The 17,946-nt window shown below is 43.3% G+C and overlaps 1 protein-coding gene across 10 annotated transcripts in view; it reads right to left on the bottom strand.

Annotated features, from left to right (window-relative positions):
* Positions 1-17,946, bottom strand: part of FCHO1 (FCH and mu domain containing endocytic adaptor 1) — a 143,384-nt gene that overhangs the window by 79,551 nt on the left and 45,887 nt on the right. For all 10 annotated transcript variants that reach the window (XM_077270493.1, XM_077270437.1, XM_077270474.1 and 7 more), the window contains 7 exons: positions 8,432-8,506; positions 8,207-8,348; positions 7,158-7,310; positions 6,959-7,063; positions 2,857-2,955; positions 2,429-2,525; positions 2,280-2,324 (listed from right to left, as the gene is read on the bottom strand). In XM_077270493.1, the coding sequence (XP_077126608.1) occupies positions 2,280-2,324; positions 2,429-2,525; positions 2,857-2,955; positions 6,959-7,063; positions 7,158-7,310; positions 8,207-8,348; positions 8,432-8,506 (716 nt within the window). The remainder of the gene's footprint in view (positions 1-2,279; positions 2,325-2,428; positions 2,526-2,856; positions 2,956-6,958; positions 7,064-7,157; positions 7,311-8,206; positions 8,349-8,431; positions 8,507-17,946) is intronic.

Here is a 17,946-nt window from a genome sequence, read left to right on the forward strand (position 1 = left end):
ACAAAAAAAACACAACCTGCAGATATGGGGTTAATAGCATTATAATGCTGGCTGGCGCCTGCACATGGATGAACATTGGGGTATTAAAAGTTAATTTTCTCCCCTCTAACAGTGTTCCCATTTTAGTCACGGGGCAGCACCGGCGCTGGTTCAGTCACCGCTGAGTATAGAGAGAGCAGCTGCTGTAACCGCGCCCCAGGCCCTCACTGAAAGCCAGCCCCAGGCCCTCACTGAAAGCCGGCCCCAATGCCTGGGCAGCTCTGTATTCTCAGAGCAATGACTTAACTTGCGCTGGCACTGCCCCTGTGACTGAATCCGCGCCCTCGGCCCTGACTGACATTGGCTCTGCCTTGGGGCCGACTGCCAGTCAGGGCTGGGGGCACGGATTCAGTCACCGCTCTAAGTATACAGAGCAGCAGCTGTCACCGCACAACCAGAATTGGGGCTCAGATGTTAGTCAGGGCCGGGGACGAGGTTACAGCCGCTGCGCTGAATTCGCAGAGCGGTGACTGAACCAGTGCTGGCGCCGGTGTTATGACTGAAACTGGAAGGCTGCTGCAGAGAATAAAGTTAATTTTCTCCCAACAGCGTTCGGCTATGTGCAGGCACCAGCCAACAATATTGCGCTATCACCTTGCAGATTAAACCCATATCTGCATGTTAGTAGCATTTTTTTGATCTGATGACAGGTTGTCATGATTCATTTTTGGATTTATTCCAGTTCTGGTTCTGCTATAATTTAAAATGTTTTTTTTTCCCCCTTTTGGTGTAAGCTGTGTCGTCTGCTGGACTTAAGGCCCCGTCTCACTTAGCGACGCTAAAGCGATCCCGACAACGATACGACCTGTCAGGGATCGTTGCTGCGTCGCTATGTGGTCGCTGGTGAGATGTCAAACAGTGAGATCTTCCAACGATCGCTGCTGCGATCTCACTGTTTGACATCTCACCAGCGACCTGTAGCGACCTGTACAACGATGTCACATGGGAGCTATTATGACGATTCAGTGTCTGAGTCGTCAACGAGTCGTTAGTAAGGTGTCAAACACAGCGATGTGTGCTACCCAGCGGGACCTCAACGATCAAAAAAAGGTCCAGGCCATTCCGACACGACCAGCGATCTCACAGCAGGGGCCTGGTCGCTGCTACGTGTCACACATAGCGAGATCGCTACTGAGGTCGCTGTTGCGTCACAAAACTTGTGACTCAGCAGCGATCTCGCTAGCGATCTCGCTTAGTGAGACGGGGGCTTTACCCGTTCCTGAGTGTGACACAGGTTCCCTTTAAATCCCATGTTCACGCGTTCAGTATTTTACATGAGTATTTCTCAGCCAAAACCAGGAGTGGGTGATAAATACAGAAGTGGTGACGTGTTTCTATTATACTTTCCCTCTGATTGTTCCACTCCTGGTTTTGGGTTATAAATACTGATACAAAATACTGACCATGTGAACATGGCGTAAGGGGTTGTAGCATCTTCTTACTTCGGGAACATACTGTTGTGCATCCCAACTTCCTACTGGCCAGCGGGAGAAGCACACGTTGACTGACAGCTTGGACCAGCAGTATGTCTGAGCTACTGATTAAAGCTGTGCTCGCGCTGATGCTGCACACACAAAGGCAGCTTTACTGCTGCCACATCTGAGGAGCACAGTGAAACTGAAGATGGCTCGATTCACTGATCCGGACAGTTTCAGAGCAGCATTGCAAGCTCAATACTAAAGAGCTTTTCCTGGAAAACAGACCATCGCTGACACACTGCAGAGGTGGTCGGTTATCTAGGCAATGTAAAGTAAATCAAAATTAAAAATGTCTCTGTTCTTGAGAAACAGATTTTTTTAATAAGAGGCAAATTGTAAAGTTGTGTATTTTTAAAACAGAATTAAAATAAAATCAATCTATACTCACTTTGTGCAGCGGCTTGTTGTGTCATGTGCAGGCTGCAGCCTTTACCATCTCAGAGAAGACTTATGCCCAGGCTGAATTTCATTGACTAGCACCCAAGTGCAGTCGCTGATTGGCTGCAGCCTGGATGTGACACAAGTCACTCACCGGGAATAGCAAAGCCAAAATTGCTGGAAGGGCTCCGAGTCATGAAGAGATCATAGACTGTTTGTTTTTAAGGTTCTGAACGGATTAAGCCGAGGTTGTCCAGAAGTGGAGAACCCCTTAGCTACATGCATAAAACCGACTAATCATTACATAGTGGTACACTACGCATACAATTCAGTACAACCTTAAAGCATTTTGTCTTATTTTTTTGATAGCAAACATAAATATACCTTCTAAAGATGTTGGAAAGCGGAAACCTTCAAATTCCACAGCCTCTGAAAGAAAGACCGCAGAAAGTGAAAAACAAAAAAATAAAGATCTGAAGACCATCCCCCAGATATGGAAGCGACCCCATTGTCTGTCTGCACAATGTGCTTACCAGGCCGCTCCGTTCCTGTCCCGTTACTCTCGGCAAACTTCCTGATCAGCTTTTCTATGGCCACATTCTCCATGTTGTGTTTGAACTCTTCCTGAACCTGAATAGACAGTAACATTGGAGACAATCTGAAGCCAATATCCCGTGTGATAACACGGCAGAGCGGCCATCCAAACCCGACACATTTCATGTCCTGCCCTCACGTTTTACAACAGTGTGACAAAAAAGAGAAATAATCAGTTTGTTGCTTCAAGGCCTAGTGAATAGGGACTAGCTGCAATGTCAAACATAGCTCAGGGGCAAGAGTGGCACATTTTATACATCCCGTTCAATCACATTGCCTCCAGTGGATTATCTTCTATTGTATGAGGGACTGGTTAATAGAAATTACACAAGGTTTTTTTTTTTTTAACATCAAAAAGGAAACTTACCTGTCCAATCTGTACATGAGTATCCTCAATCGAATGCGAATACGCTGCGACAAGCCGCTTCATTTGTGTGAGGTGAGCTGCCTCTGTGTCTTGAAATAACTGAAAGAAGGAGGCACATTTCATATATTCCTCAGATCAAAATATAGTCTAACAATTTTATAGCATTGGATATGAAAACCCTAACCATCAAGGGCAAAATATTCCACAAAGTCAAGTTAACCCCTTAGTGAGAGCAAATTTTGGGCTTAATGACCAGGCCAATTTTTACAATTCCGACCTCTGTCACTTTCTGAGGTTATAACTCTCGAACGCTTCAACTTAGCCCACTGATTGAGACTGTTTTTTCATGTCACTGTACTTCATGACAGTGGTAACATTTCTTCAATATGACTTGCTTTTATTTAAGGAAAAAATTGAAATATGAGGAAAATTTTGAAATTTTCATGCCCTTAAATCAGAGAACGGTGTCACACAAAATAGTTAATAAACAACATTTCCCACATGTCTACTTTACATCAGCACAATTTTGGAAACAATTTTTTTTGTTAGGACATTATCAGAGTTAAAAGTTGACCAGCGATTTCTCATTTTTCCAACAAAATTTACAAAACCATTTTTTTAGGGACCATCTCACATTTGAAGTGAGTTTGGGAGGGGTCAATATAACAGAAAATACCCAAAAATGACACCATTCCTAAAACTGCCCCCCTCAAGGTGCGCAAAACCACAATCAAAATGTTTATGAACCCTTCAGGTGCTTCACGAGGAGTAAAGCAATGTGGAAAGAAAAAAAAATGAAAATTTTACTTTTTTCACAAAAAATTTACTTTGAAACCACTTTTTTTTTTTATTTCACAAGGGTATCAGGAGAAAATGGACCACAAAATTTGTTGTGCAATTTCTCCAGAGTACGCCAATCCCCCATATGTGGGGGAAATCTACCGTTTGGGCGCATGGCAGGGCTCAGAAGGGAGGGAGCACTGCTTGACTTTTTGAACGCAAAATTGGCTGGAATCAATGGCATGCGCCATCACGTCTGGAGACCCCCTGATGTATCTAAATAGTGGAAATCCCCCAATTCTAACTCCAACACACCCCTAACCCCAACCCTCACTTTAGCCCAATTCTAACCCTAATGGAAAAATGGAAATAAATATATATATTTTTTCATTATTTTTCCCTAACTAAGGGGGTGATAAAGGGGGGTTTTATTTACTTTTTTTTATTTATTTTGATTTAGACCCTATCACAGTGATCAAAATGAACCAAAAGGAACATTTTCCTATTGTTTCCAGGTACCAGCTGGCAGATCTCAGCAGGCGTACTGCACATGCTCCTGCCATTTTCTTTCCGGAAGATGACGCCGGCGGCATTCACAGGGGTCACAGGGGTATGCAGGGACTCTGGAGAGGAGGGGGTATCGGGGGGGACCCCATTTCTCTCCTCTGATGTTTGATCACATCAGAGCAGAGAGAAACTAAATGGAAAATCGGACTTTTGTGATCGCCGTTATACCGTTAATAACGGCAATCAAAACACCGGGGTCAGTAAAAACTGACCTGAATCATGTTCTCTGGGGTTTCATCTACCCCCAGTAGCCGAGACCCAGAGAAATTCTGACTCTGGGAGGCGCTATACCCTTATTCCTCAGTGCCATTAAAAAGCGGCGCTTAGGCATAAGTATCCTTAACTGCCACCGTTAAAAGGCTTATCGGCAGTCGTTAAGGGGTTAAAGTAATACAAGAGGTCACTAGAATAGCATTCCCCAAGAAACCTGAAGCATCCATACTATTTCATATTCCCTATGTCATGAATTACTTTAAAAATAAATAAAATCGCTCCTGAGACACCTTTTACAAGCAACTGAAACAGTAATCCCCAGTCACTGGATGTCCCCAGAAGTTCCTTCCCTAGAGGAAAGATTTACATAAATTGCTGCGACCCAGGGCTTGGAGATGTTGATTACCCATTCCAAGGAGGAAATGAGTAAAATCGTGACCCAAGAGGCTTCACTGGGATGCCTTTCTCGCTTTGCCTTTGTATAGGACCATTTATGTTAATACACCTTCAATTTAAACCATTTTCACCTTGTTTTCTTCATAATTTTGCATCAGATCTCATAGCCGCTTATGAACCCCCTTTAACAACAACGCTTGTCTGTCTATCTTCATCTCTTAACTGGTATGTTTTTCCCATTCCTTCATCCATTCCTTCCTATTCTCTCTAGGCCTTTAATCCATCCCATGCGAGGGCGATGACTGTACACGGCCCCTTCTTTCAGTCCTAACTTTGGATACTAATATTGTTGCTATATAGCATTATAAATGGAGATGGGAGGATGTTTATATTCCTGAATTGTATAAATAAATAAAACTTAGGTAGGTCTATTACTTTTTTAATGGCCTTGAAGTTATAATTTTTGTAATGATTTCTGTTTCCATTTGTTATGCAGCAAGTTCTTAATAAAGTCTGAATTTGAAAAAAAAGATACCACGTAGGTTCGATGTAGTACAGCGAATGGAAATCTGAAAAGAACATGCACACAACACCGAGAAATAAACAAAGACACTTTCCCTCATTCACAACTTTGCAAAAAAATAAAAGTTCCCACGCAGGTCTGACGTAGTCCAAATAAATTCAGAGAGGTCAATTGAATTCTCTGTGCAAAGCCTTTAGAGGCTTGTTATGACACTCCATAGTCTTTGCAAACAGCCACTTCTGGGTCACACAGTGCTGTGCTGCACCCAGCAACTCTGAAGAGCGGTGACATCAGTAAAGTTACCGCTAATAAGAGTCGCTGGGTCTAGCACAGCACTGTGTGACCCGGAAGTGGCTATATGCAAAGACTATGGAGTGTCAGAACAAGCCTCTATAGGCTTTGCACAGAGGATTTGATGGACTTCACCACTTGACGTAGTCCGAGCAAATCCAGCGAACGAGGGAATCTGTCTTTACTTGGTTTCCATTTGCTGGATTACATCGGACCTGGGTGTTTTTTTTTTTTAAATAAAGTGGTGAAAGTGCTAGGGAGTTTGTATTTAAATATTTCTGAGTTTTTTCCCTCCCCCCAAGTTAGTAATGGAAATGTCTGATAGACATCTCTCCATTATTAATACCAGGGCTTGATGTCAACTGTGTTTTCTGACAATTCACAACTGACATCAACCCCCAAGCCCCATTACTCCGATCCCCAACACACCAGGGCATCGGGAAGAGCCAAGTCAAAGTGATGCTCCACTTCTGGGGTGGCTGCAGGCTGGTATTTTTAGGCTGGGAAGGGCCCAATAACCAGGGACCTTTACAGCTTGATAATGTCAGCCCTCAGATGTCCGTTTTACCTTTGCTGATTATCAAAATGGTGCCCCCCCTTCAAAGTCGCTTTTTTCTTTTATTTATTAATACATGTACAGTAATCTGCACCTGCAAGGCAGAAATTCCATATCTTACGGATATCTATTTATGCCATATATATCTATTCATATCTTTGTACATATTTAAAACACATAAAAATCAGCCATTTCTATTCCGGTACGCATCACACGGATGTCATCCGTGTGCTGTACGTGTTCACACGGACCTATAGACTTATTGGCCCTTGTCATCCCTGCTGCTGGAAAAAAATGGGTATGTCTACTTGTGGGTCACACGGATACACAGTCCATGTGAAAACACGGATATTTGCACAGCCCCATATGTTATAATGGGTAGGTGAGGATATGTGTCTCCGGTACGTGTGTAAACGTATGCCACATGTACATGTGAAGGTGAACCAAGTCCTGTCAGATTCTCTGAAACTATGCCAGCATTTTCTTACCATTTCTCCCCCCGTTTTTCAAACTAACCAAAAACCTCCTTGGGCTGGTTACATTGGTTGGGTGACAACACTAACTTGTCATCACACACTTGTTACAATCACACAAATTATAGCCTAGAAAGAATCATAATTTTTGTCTTTTTTTCTGGGAACTATAAAAGTTTCTCGCTTAGCTTTCATTCATTAAGATTAAAAAGGAAAAAAATGGTGACTCTTAACTGACTGTCATTTCTAAAAAAACAAAACAAAACTTTTTGCTTATGTTTTTCAAACAAAACAGTCACAAACCTGAGCAGACTGCAGCATCTTTTCCTCAAATTCCTTACGTACAGAGTTGTATTTTTCCACTGAGCCACGAAGAGACTCTGCTGCTTTTTGGGTTTTCTGCTCTGCCTAATAGATTAGACGACATGGAGAAACACATGAACACATCTTTAGACTGAAAGACGGGCATATGATTAGAGAAATCTTTCTAGCCACCAGTTACCTTATCCATCTCCTTCTGCGGGGCTCCTTCCTTCCGGAGACGTTCCTGCTCAGCAAATCGGCTACAGTAGTTGTCCCTGGTTTTCTGCAGAAGCTGAGAGCTACATTGCAGCAGCTGAATAACCTCTAAAGTACCAGACATCTCTTCCTTGGCCTTAAGACAAGATGAAAGGGGGAAAAAAAAAAAAAACAACAAATAATAAAAGCAGAGTGGCAGGATAAGATCACTGGCATCTGTTACGGAGTATAATATATATATATATATATATATATATATATATATATATATATATATATATATATATATATATATATATATATATATATATATATATATATATATATATTTTTATTTATTTATTTTTTTCCCCCCAAAAAAAACTGAGGCTAGGTGCTACATGAAAGTCTGTATGAAACTATTGCATTGGTGATGTGGCTCAATTATAAAGTTGGGGACTTAATCATTAAAGAGACAAGAGGTAATTTAGACATTGCTATTTAGCCACAGGGCAGTGGAGTAAGAGCCCATTTTGGTGGAGTCGGTGTCATGGAAATTGAGGAGTCGGAGGTTTGGCCTACCAGCCCTGTTTAGCCACTCAGTCTAAATGCTCCTAGACCTTCTCCAAGAGTAATAAAAACTAAACCCCCATCTACACCAACCTTTGCCTTGATTTTCCCTTCTATAAATCCTCCTTATTGGAATTATGGGGAATTTCATAGCAAAGTTCCCATTTGCTCACATCACAGGATGGAACATTTTCTCCATTAATTACAAGCCATTTTACCTGAGGACTAGAAGTCAATGACTCTATACTATGGGGCATCTTATCTGTGTCAGCATACATTTGTTTAGGAATTGGTTTGTTTATTATTATTATTTTAATACTACTATCTTGCAATGACAATTGACTCTCCCATTCTCCTTTTATAACTCAGATTTCAGTGGACAATGTGCCATATACATTGCAGGAAAACGGGCTGGGAATAGATACATGTATGACAACAGCATTCACAATAGGTCTTCAGATTAACATGAACACCCAAGCTTACTTTTTTATGAACCTTCACTTGCTCATCTCCATATTTGTTGATGTCCTTTATTAAGTCATTCAACTTCTTGCTTAGTTCTAAATGACAGAGGGCCAGCTTGTCTGAAGACACTCGAAACATTTCCCACATTGGGGCGAAGGTTCTGCACAGAAAGAACATAAAAAATTATGAGAAGTGCATTACAAAACCCAAATCCATGTTTTTGTTCAAGAAATGAAGTGTTACCCCAGGTGGCTCCCACTGCTGACCATCTTGGACAATTTCTGCATAGATTTTGAATATGCCTCCTCCACTGCTGCCCTAAAAGTCAACCATAAAAACACACAGGTAAGAGCCAATGAATAGGCACAGAAATTAAGAGATAGTCCCGTACCTTTTAAAACATAGATTTCTTGAGTTTTTGAGTGCAAAAAAAAAAAAAAAAAAAGGATCAAATTTTTCTCTTTGGTGACTGCTGCCTTTATGTTGTTTTTTTTCTTAACCTCCTTCAGTTATTACAAGCTGACAATTGTCTAAAAAAAAAATCCCCCATTGTCACCCTGCAGTAAATCACTCGAAAACAAAGGTTTCCAGGTGTCATTTGCAGTAATGTGTGCAGAGAACATTTCAGCCAGATAGAATGGAGAAATACATTGCATGGGCTTTATAGACTGGTTACATTTCAATACAGGTTTAGTTTTCTTTTGACCGTATATTTCTTTACATGGTAATACATATTAGAAAGTGCAGAAAAGCAATGGAGTAGTTACAGGTATAAATATCTCAGATTCTCTTCAGCAGGGCAGTCTGTACCATGGATTTTAGTGTGTAGAACAGTGCTAACCCTTCCAGACTTAAAAAGATCGGACTCAGCAGTTGGCTGAAAAAAAGATATTTCAGGCCTGTGCGGTGATCTAGATTTTGCTGTAATAGCCCTTTGTGTGTCAGGCACCAGCAAAATTCTTTCTAAAACCTTCAGAGTGGTGAGAAATAGTCAGATTCACTCTCCCCTTTCCCTGGTAAATATATTCTATCTTCAGGTCAATTAAAGGAACTGTCCCATTTCGCCTGTTGGCTCACCTCATTGAGAAAGAACGAAAATTAATAAATAAAAAAAGGACCAGAAACCTGCACTTCAGATACTTTCCCAGGTCCAAGAAATGTGTTTAAAGCACTGCACAATCTCTGTTTGGCTACAGTGGTTATGCTGACAGTGCTGCAGCCAAACACTGAACTCGGCGGCGCGTGCTGTCAAGATCTACACTGCTAAGCTCAATGCATTACTGCTGCAACTTATACACAACTAGCTATTGAACCCGTTCTATGCCCAGTTGGTAAGCATTTATATTAGTATATGGTCTCCATCCTGGTATGTGCTGCTTCCATCCTGCGCCCTAATCTTGTCATGTGCTGCTGCCACCATCTTGCGCCCCCCCCCATCCTATCACATACTGCTCCCAACCTGCCCCAATTCAGTAATGTGCTGCTCCCATCCTGCTCCCCCATTCTGTCATGTGCTGCTCCCATCCTGAGCCCAAATTCTGTAATGTGCTGCTCCCATCCTGAGCCCCCATTCTGTAATGTGCTGCTCCCATTCTGTCGTGCTGCTCCCATCCTGAGCCCCCATTCTGTCATGTGCTGCTCCCATCCTGCGCCCCCATTCTGTCATGTGCTGCTCCCATCCTGCGCCCCATTCTGTAATGTGCTGCTCCCATCCTGTGCCCCCATTCTGTCATGTGCAGTAAAAAGTCACTGGCTTGCTGTGCTGACGTATATTTTCTATATATATATATATATATATATATTCAGTAGAAAGTGGCTGGATTGCTCCACTGACGTATTTTATATACAGATTCAGTATATAAAATTGGAGCCGGAAAGGGCGGACTGCGCAGGTGCCGATTCTGGCGCCACAACCCTCCTGGGCTACAATCCTCATCCCTGGATGCGTAACTTACAAAATGGCGCCTGAAGTACGCTATACACATGCGCCATTTCCAACGGAGGATTCATGTCCCGGCCTCCGGCCCGAAGAGACCCTGTGGCAATACCGGATAGGTACCGTATATAATTGTCATGTGCTGCTACCATCTTGCGCCCCCATCCTGTCATATGCTGCTCCCATCCTGCGCCCTCTTCCTGTCATGTGCAGCCCCCATCCTGCGCCCTCATCCTGTTTTGTGCGCCTCCATCTTGTCATGTGCTACTTTCTTCCTGTGCCCTCATCCTGTCATGTGCTCCCACCCTGCGCCCCCATCCTGTCATGTGGTGCTTCCATCCTGCACCCCTATGCTGTCATGTGCTGCTCGCATCCTGCGCCCACATACTGTCATGTGCTACTCCAATTCTGCGCCCCATCCTGTCATGTGGTGCTCCCATCCTGCACCCCCATTCTGTCATGTGGTGCTCCCATCCTGCGTCCCCATGCTGTCATGTGGTGCTTCCATCCTGCACCCCCATGCTGTCATGTGCTACTCCAATTCTGCGCCCCATCCTGTCATGTGGTGCTCTCATCCTGCGTCCCCATCCTGTCATGTGGTGCTCTCATCCTGCTTCCCCATCCTGTCATGTGGTGCTCTCATCCTGCGCCCCCATCCTATCATGTGCTGCTCTCATCCTGCGCCCCCATCCTGTCATGTGCTGCTCCCATCCTGCACCCCCATTCTGATATGTGCTGCTCCCATCCTGTGCCCCCATTCTGTCATGTGCAGTAAAAAGTCACTGGCTTGCTGCGCTGACGTATTTTATATATAGATTCAGTATATAAAAATGGCGCCAGAAAGCGCAGACTGCACAGGCGACGATTCCGGGGCCACAATCCTCATCCCTGGATGCATAACTTACAAAATGGCGCCTGAAGTGCGCTATATGCATGAGCCATTTCGGACGGAGGATTCATGTCCCGGCCCGAAGAGACCCCGCAGAAAAACCGGATAGGTACAGTATATACTCGAGTATAAGCCGAGACCCCTAATTTTGCCACTAAAAAAATGGGAAAACTTATTGACTCGAGTATAAGCCTAGGGTGGGAAATGCAGCAGATACAGGTAAATTTCAAAAATAAAAATAGATACCAATAAAAGTGAAATTCACTGAGACATCAGTTGGTTAAATGTTTTTGAAAATCCATATTGAATCAGGAGCCCCATAAGTTGCTCCATAAAGTTCATGATGGGCCTCATAAGATGCTCCATACAAAAATATGCCCCATATAATGCTGCACAAAGGTTAATAATGGCCCCATAAGATGCTCCATATTAAAATATGCCCCATATAATGCTGCACAAAGGTTACTGATGGCCCCATAAGATGATCCATAGAATAATAAGCCCCATATGCTGCTCCATAAAGGTTGATGGCCCCATAAGATGCTGGCTCCATAGCATAATATGCCCCATACGCTCCTCCATAAAGGTTGATGGCCCCATAAGATGCTCCATAGCATAATATGTCCCGTATGCTGCTCCATAAAGGTTGATGGCCCCATAAGATGCTCCATAGCATAATATGTCCCATATGCTGCTCCATAAAGGTTGATGGCCCCATAAGATGCTCCATAGCATAATATGTCCCGTATGCTGCTCCATAAAGGTTGATGGCCCCATAAGATGCTCCATAGCATAATATGCCCCATACGCTCCTCCATAAAAGTTGATGGCCCCATAAGATGCTCCATAGCATAATATGTCCCGTATGCTGCTCCATAAAGGTTGATGGCCCCATAAGATGCTCCATAGCATAATATGCTAGTATGCATAGTACTAGCATAGTATGCTGCTGCTGCTGCGATAAAAAAAAAAAAAATGACATACTCACCTTTCATCGCTGGGGAAGAGGTGCCGGGGGCCTGAGCAGGAGGGGACATCGGCGCGCTATGGGGTCAAGTGCCGGTGTCGCCGCTGGCTCAGGCCCCTGGCATTTGCAATATTCACCTGTCCCCGTTCCACTGCCACGCGCCGCTGTGTCTTCCGGGTCCTCTCGCTGTGACTGTTCAGTCAGAGGACGCGCACTAATCACGTCATCGCGCCCTCTGACGGAACGTCACAGCCAGAGAATGCGGAAGACAACACGGTGGTGGAATGGGGACAGGTGAATATAGCATGGCTCACCCTTCCCCTGTCATACTCACCCCATCCTGGCCCGTCCCGGCTTCTCAGTCGTCCCGGGCCGGCAGTAACCACTGCAGCCAGAGATTGTGCAGCGCTTTAAACACATTTCTTGGACCTGGCAGTGGATCAGGATAAGGTAGTTAAAGTGCAATTTGTTTTTTTTTCCCCCACAACGAACGGAGCCCCCTTTCTGAAATGAGACAAAAATGTACTACATTCGCAGTGAATGTTAGAAAGTTTACCAAACAAATGCTGCAAATGAACACAATTTTAGCCCCCCATTGGGGAAATGTGAGAATAAGATTTGTATATGACGTATGCACCAGGAGCTTTCCCAGTGGAACACAAGTGTGAAGTTTGCATTATATACAGACATGCATCCCGGGGAAACAGCCTGCAGCTACATCACTGCTGGTCAGAATAATAGAACCACAAACATGTAACCAATTGTTGACCTTTAGGCCGGAATCACACTACTGTATAACACGGCTGAGTGCTATGTGATAAAACATCGGATAGCCCTCTGCCTAGTGTTATACTACGGGGCAGCTCGGATCTGCCATCATTTTCTCTTGCTGATTCGCATGAGAGAACAATCGCAGAGAGACTCGGCTCACTCACACCTAGACAAATCTATGGGTGCAAGACAAACATCGCCCTGCAGTCAGATATAACCTGAGTACAGTGCGATATACGCCGATGTCAGAAGCGGGGGTGATGGAGAAATTACTTTCTCCATCTCCTCTGCTCGTGTGTTGTGATCTCCCATGTAAGAGGATTGGAGCACGGACACTCGGATCACACTCACAGCAGAGCAGGATCCGAGGGTCATTAGCATATCGCATCCAATGCTCACCACTAGTGTGACTCCAGCTTTAACGGGATGGTATTATGAAGACAACACCTATACTAGGACATATTGACTTCATAAACATTCCCTCATTTATGAGGCATGAACGAAGAGCTGATCTGCATGAGCAAAACCCTTTTTTTTTTTTTTCTTGGTGGACTCAAGGCGCCATTGTAATGCATGAATGGCTGCCATATAAATCCTACATTTCTTCTTGCAGTGCATCCCGAGTGCCTGCAAAAAAGCAGGTTTTCCATGGTGTCGCACTTTAAAAGTGATTTTGTTTGATAAAATGTTAATGTTAAGACTAATTTTGGTACAAACAAGCTCTTTGGATATGCTACAAACTGTAAATATGAGAATTATTTTATCCTCCGAAACCAATTGAGAGAGTTTTCTTGGCTGTGTGTTTGGGATCATGGTCTTGCTGAAATGTCCACCGTTGTTTCATCTTCATCATCATGGTAGATGGCAGCAGATTTTGATCAAGTACATTTGTCCATTCATCCTTCCTTCAATTATATGAAGTTTGCCAGTGCCATATGCACAGTTCCACACCATGATGTTCCCACCTCCAAACTTCACTGTTGGTATGGTGTTTTAGGGGTCATATGCAGTTCCTTTTGGTCTCCAAACATGGTGGGTTTTATGGCATCCATAGAGTTCAATTTGCGTCATCTGACAAGAATATATTCTCCCAGTATTTCACCTGCTTGTCTAAATGTTGAGCAAACTGTAAACGCGCTTGAACATGCTTTTTGTTCAGCAATGGAGTCTTGTGTGGTGAGCGTGCATACAGGCCATGGAGTCTGAGTCCATTACCTATTGTTTTCTACGAAACAATTGCACCTGCTGATTCTAAGTATTTTTGTATCTCTCCACAGGAGGTCCTTGACTCTTGGACAACTCTTAGGCTAATTTTTTTCATGCCACTGTCTGAAATCTTGTGGGGAGCGCCTGGTCGTGGATAGTTTATGGTGAAATGATGTTCTTTTCACTTCTAGATTAAGGCCCAAATATTGCTCACTGGAACCTTCAGTAGAAGTTCTTCTGTAAACAGTGCCATCAGTATGTTTTGCAACAATAAGGTTGTGAAGGTATAGAGAAAGCTCATCGTTTTACCCATCATCATGTTTCTTGTGTGGCACCTTTATATTGAGACACCTTTTAACAGGTCTTCAGTTTAACCAACTGAAAATTTTCATCAAGTGGCAGGATTGCCTTCTAATTACTGGTAGATTTCAGATGGTCTCTTTCTTCATGTGTCAAATACTTTTTTCCCCTTTGTCAATTCTCATTGTAAAAACAACTTAATTTATAGACATGAAGGATTGGAGGTATGTGGCATCATGTGCCGTATTACAGAGATACCATCTCCTAAAGACATTGCTCTAAAGTGTTATTCTCATATTAAAAATAGGAAGTGAACTTGAGACATTGAGAAATTAAGCAAGTACTCAATTTACTTACTATTTCCATCTGTCTTTGTTCTTCTTTTTTTTTTTTCCCCCCCCAGCTTATTGCTTACTTCCCAAGTGGACCGGAGACCACTGGTGTGGGAGCAGTGGCCAAGCATGTGCATTTTATTCTTTTTAAACTTTTTCCTTTATACTTTTATTCATTTTTTTTGTCCCCGATATTGACCTTATTAATGTTATAGTTTGTACTATATGCTGGAATACTTGAGTACTGCATTGTAATGAAATTACCCATCGGCTATGAAAGACAGTAAGCACAAGCAACAGGTTTGGCTTCACAGAAGTACAAAACTGGTGTTAATGGGGGGCCTGCAGTAGGCCCACTGCTGCCATGGCAACCATTCAGCACCCCTATACTATGTCAGAGCGGACTGATTGACATCAGAACGGATCCTTGTTACTGATCACACCACCTGTCGCTTTAATAGATTGAAAGCGACATTTAAGTGGTTAAAGAACTCAGTTTCTGAGCCTACGCCACAAACACGCTCTTCAACAGTGCTCCACAGACAGAACATACATGAAATCCACTATTGTGACACAAAATCGATAGGTACTCTGAGCAAATGTTGATAGTTGTGTATGTGCCCAGCTACCAACAACACAGTCAACCTTTAAAAACTTATAAAGGGGCTCAAAGAAACACACAGGTCCATCAAGTTCAACCTATAACCTAAGGTGGGATCCTTTACAAACGTCTCATATCGTCAATAGAGATGAGCGAATATTTCAATGTTCGGTTCAGATTACGATTGCTAAATTTGCAACATTCGCCGATTTATTCATCGAATATTCGCCGAACATAGGTGTACACCATTCAAGTCAATGAGAGGCAAAAGCAAACGCATACACAACACCTTCAAATGGCCCCAAAAGCTACCAAAACACATCAAATTAGGGGGAGAAAAGTGGTCTCAATTCACCCACAGTACAAATTGCAGCACAGAACTGCAGCAATCAGCCAGGCATGAGGTATCGGGGTCTGGGACAGCATTTACAGCTTTGAATTGAACATCACTGTAAGACGAGGTAGGTGAGGGATCGGTGTAGGCCCTCTGTGCTGGGAGCCCTGATATCACATGCAACACCTTTACCTGCTTTCATGCTCAGCCACACTCAGGTGGCACAAGTTTCGTAGACTACCATTGTCAGAAAAATGTAAGGATAGTAGCATGGGTAGTTGACTCTCTTCTGTGGGTAGTAGACTTTTTTTCTGCATGTGTGTGTTTATTTAACCCTTTAACTGCTATAGAATTAGTAATGGATATGTGGTCTTATTGACACCTCTCCATTACTAAGCCGGCTTAATGTCACCTTACAACAACAAGGTGACATTAACCCCTCATTACCCCACTTGCCACAGCTACAGGGCAAGTGGGAAGAGTCGTGCAAAGCGCCAGAATTGGCGCATCCAAAAGATGCGCCTTTTCTGGGCAGCTGCGGGCTGCTATTTTGAGGCTGGGGGGGCCTAAATCAATGGCCCCTTACTAGCCTGAGAATACCAGCCCCCAGCCGTGAGCTTTAGCAAGGTTGGTTGTCAAAAATGGGGGGACCCCACAACGTTTTTTTTAATTATTTATTTTAATAAAAGAAAAAAAAAAAAGGTTGAGGATCCTTCTATTCTTGATAACTAGCCTTGATGAAGCTGACTTGCAGCCCCCAGCTGTGAGTTTTGTCTGGCTGGTTATCAAAATTAGGGGGAACCCACACCGTTTTTTTTTTTTTTTTTAATTTACTTATTGCGCAGAAGCGGCAGATGAAAACTCCCATCCGCCACTGTAATTAGCGGCTGTAGGTGTCAGATGATGGGATCAGTAGTCCCATCAGCTGACACCAGTGATCGGCGATAAAGTTTATACCTCCGATTACAGCTGAGCGCTCCCGTTGTCTCCTGACAGAGTGGGAAGCGCGGCTCTCTGACAGGCTGTATGTACGCATCATGCAGCCTGCCATCTACGTAGATGTAGCAAAGCAGAGTGTCACATCCGGATCTCCTTGAGTTTTCTGCAGCAAATACGCTGCAAGAAGAGTCAACCTTGCGTATTTGCAGCGTTTTTTTCACCATCCATTCAAGTCAATGGGTGGAAAACGCTGAAAGAAGTGACATGCTCTATGTCCAAAAAACGCTGTAAAGCACAAAATACTGATCACACAAAAACCCAATGTGTGTGCAAGAGATTTCGGAAATCTCATAGGCTTTGCTGGTACTGTAAAAAGCAGCTGAAAATTAGCATAAAAAAGCAGCAAAAATGCCCTGTGTGAACTTACCCTTACAGTGTCAAAATGGCGCTAAAATAAGATGTCCGCTATGTGTATGGAGAGGGACATGTGATTTTAGCAGCCCATGACACAAGCCGTTGTGTCAGGACATTGTGGGTGTTTCCTGCGCCCTGATTGGCTAGCCGCAATGTGCACTCAAAGTTAGGAAGAAAGAAAAAAAAAAAAAGTTTACAAGAACGCCTCTGGGCTCTCACTACCCCCCCCCCCCTCATACACGTGTCCCACGCTCATTTTACACCACCATTATCGTAGCCAAAATGCTGAAAACACTTTAGTGGCAATGCAAATATTGCCCCGCACTTTTTACTGAATGTTTCCGATTTTTCCCGATTTTATAAAATTTCGCTTGTGTTTCCGATCACAAATCCGAATTTATGTTTGGCAATCATTTTTTCAAACAAATTCGCTCTTCACTAATCTTCACATGAACTGGGGAAGAATAGGATCCAGCTATACTTAGCTCTAATAAAAAAAAGTCTGGGAAAGATGGGTGGATGAAAGGGTGCATAGCCTACCATCCTACAATGCACAGTACATAGAAATTGGCACGCACTAATGTTACATGAATACGCAGGTGCAAATATGCTTCAGTAAAAACAAATACAAACCATGCACAACAGCACTCTGCAAGTATTATATACATGAATCCCATTCTCGCTACATTCGGAAAATCATGTAATCAGTTGCTATGACGACACCTCCGCCTTTTTTGCACCATACTGTTTATGTGCTACCAGTTTCTCACTCGCTCTATATGCGGGCAGAGTGCTGGAAAAATGGTAAGTTTGACAAGGAGTCTTGGTTATAGAACGGCGACAACAGAAATGTATCGATAGAGAAGAATAAAAGTTGGAAGTCGTTATCCAATAGGTTGCTATGGGTCAAATCGCACCTAACAAAGATTAACGAAAACATAATTGTCTTCTAAAAACTAAAGAGGAAAGTCCATTACACAATTCTAGATTTCTCTAGATTACCACTGTATGGGGCTCCGGTAAAAGCCTATAAAGCAGTGTACACCCTACCTAGGGGCATGCACACATG

Source organism: Ranitomeya variabilis, chromosome 1 (genome assembly GCF_051348905.1).
Source record: "Ranitomeya variabilis isolate aRanVar5 chromosome 1, aRanVar5.hap1, whole genome shotgun sequence".
NCBI lineage: Eukaryota > Metazoa > Chordata > Amphibia > Anura > Dendrobatidae > Ranitomeya > Ranitomeya variabilis.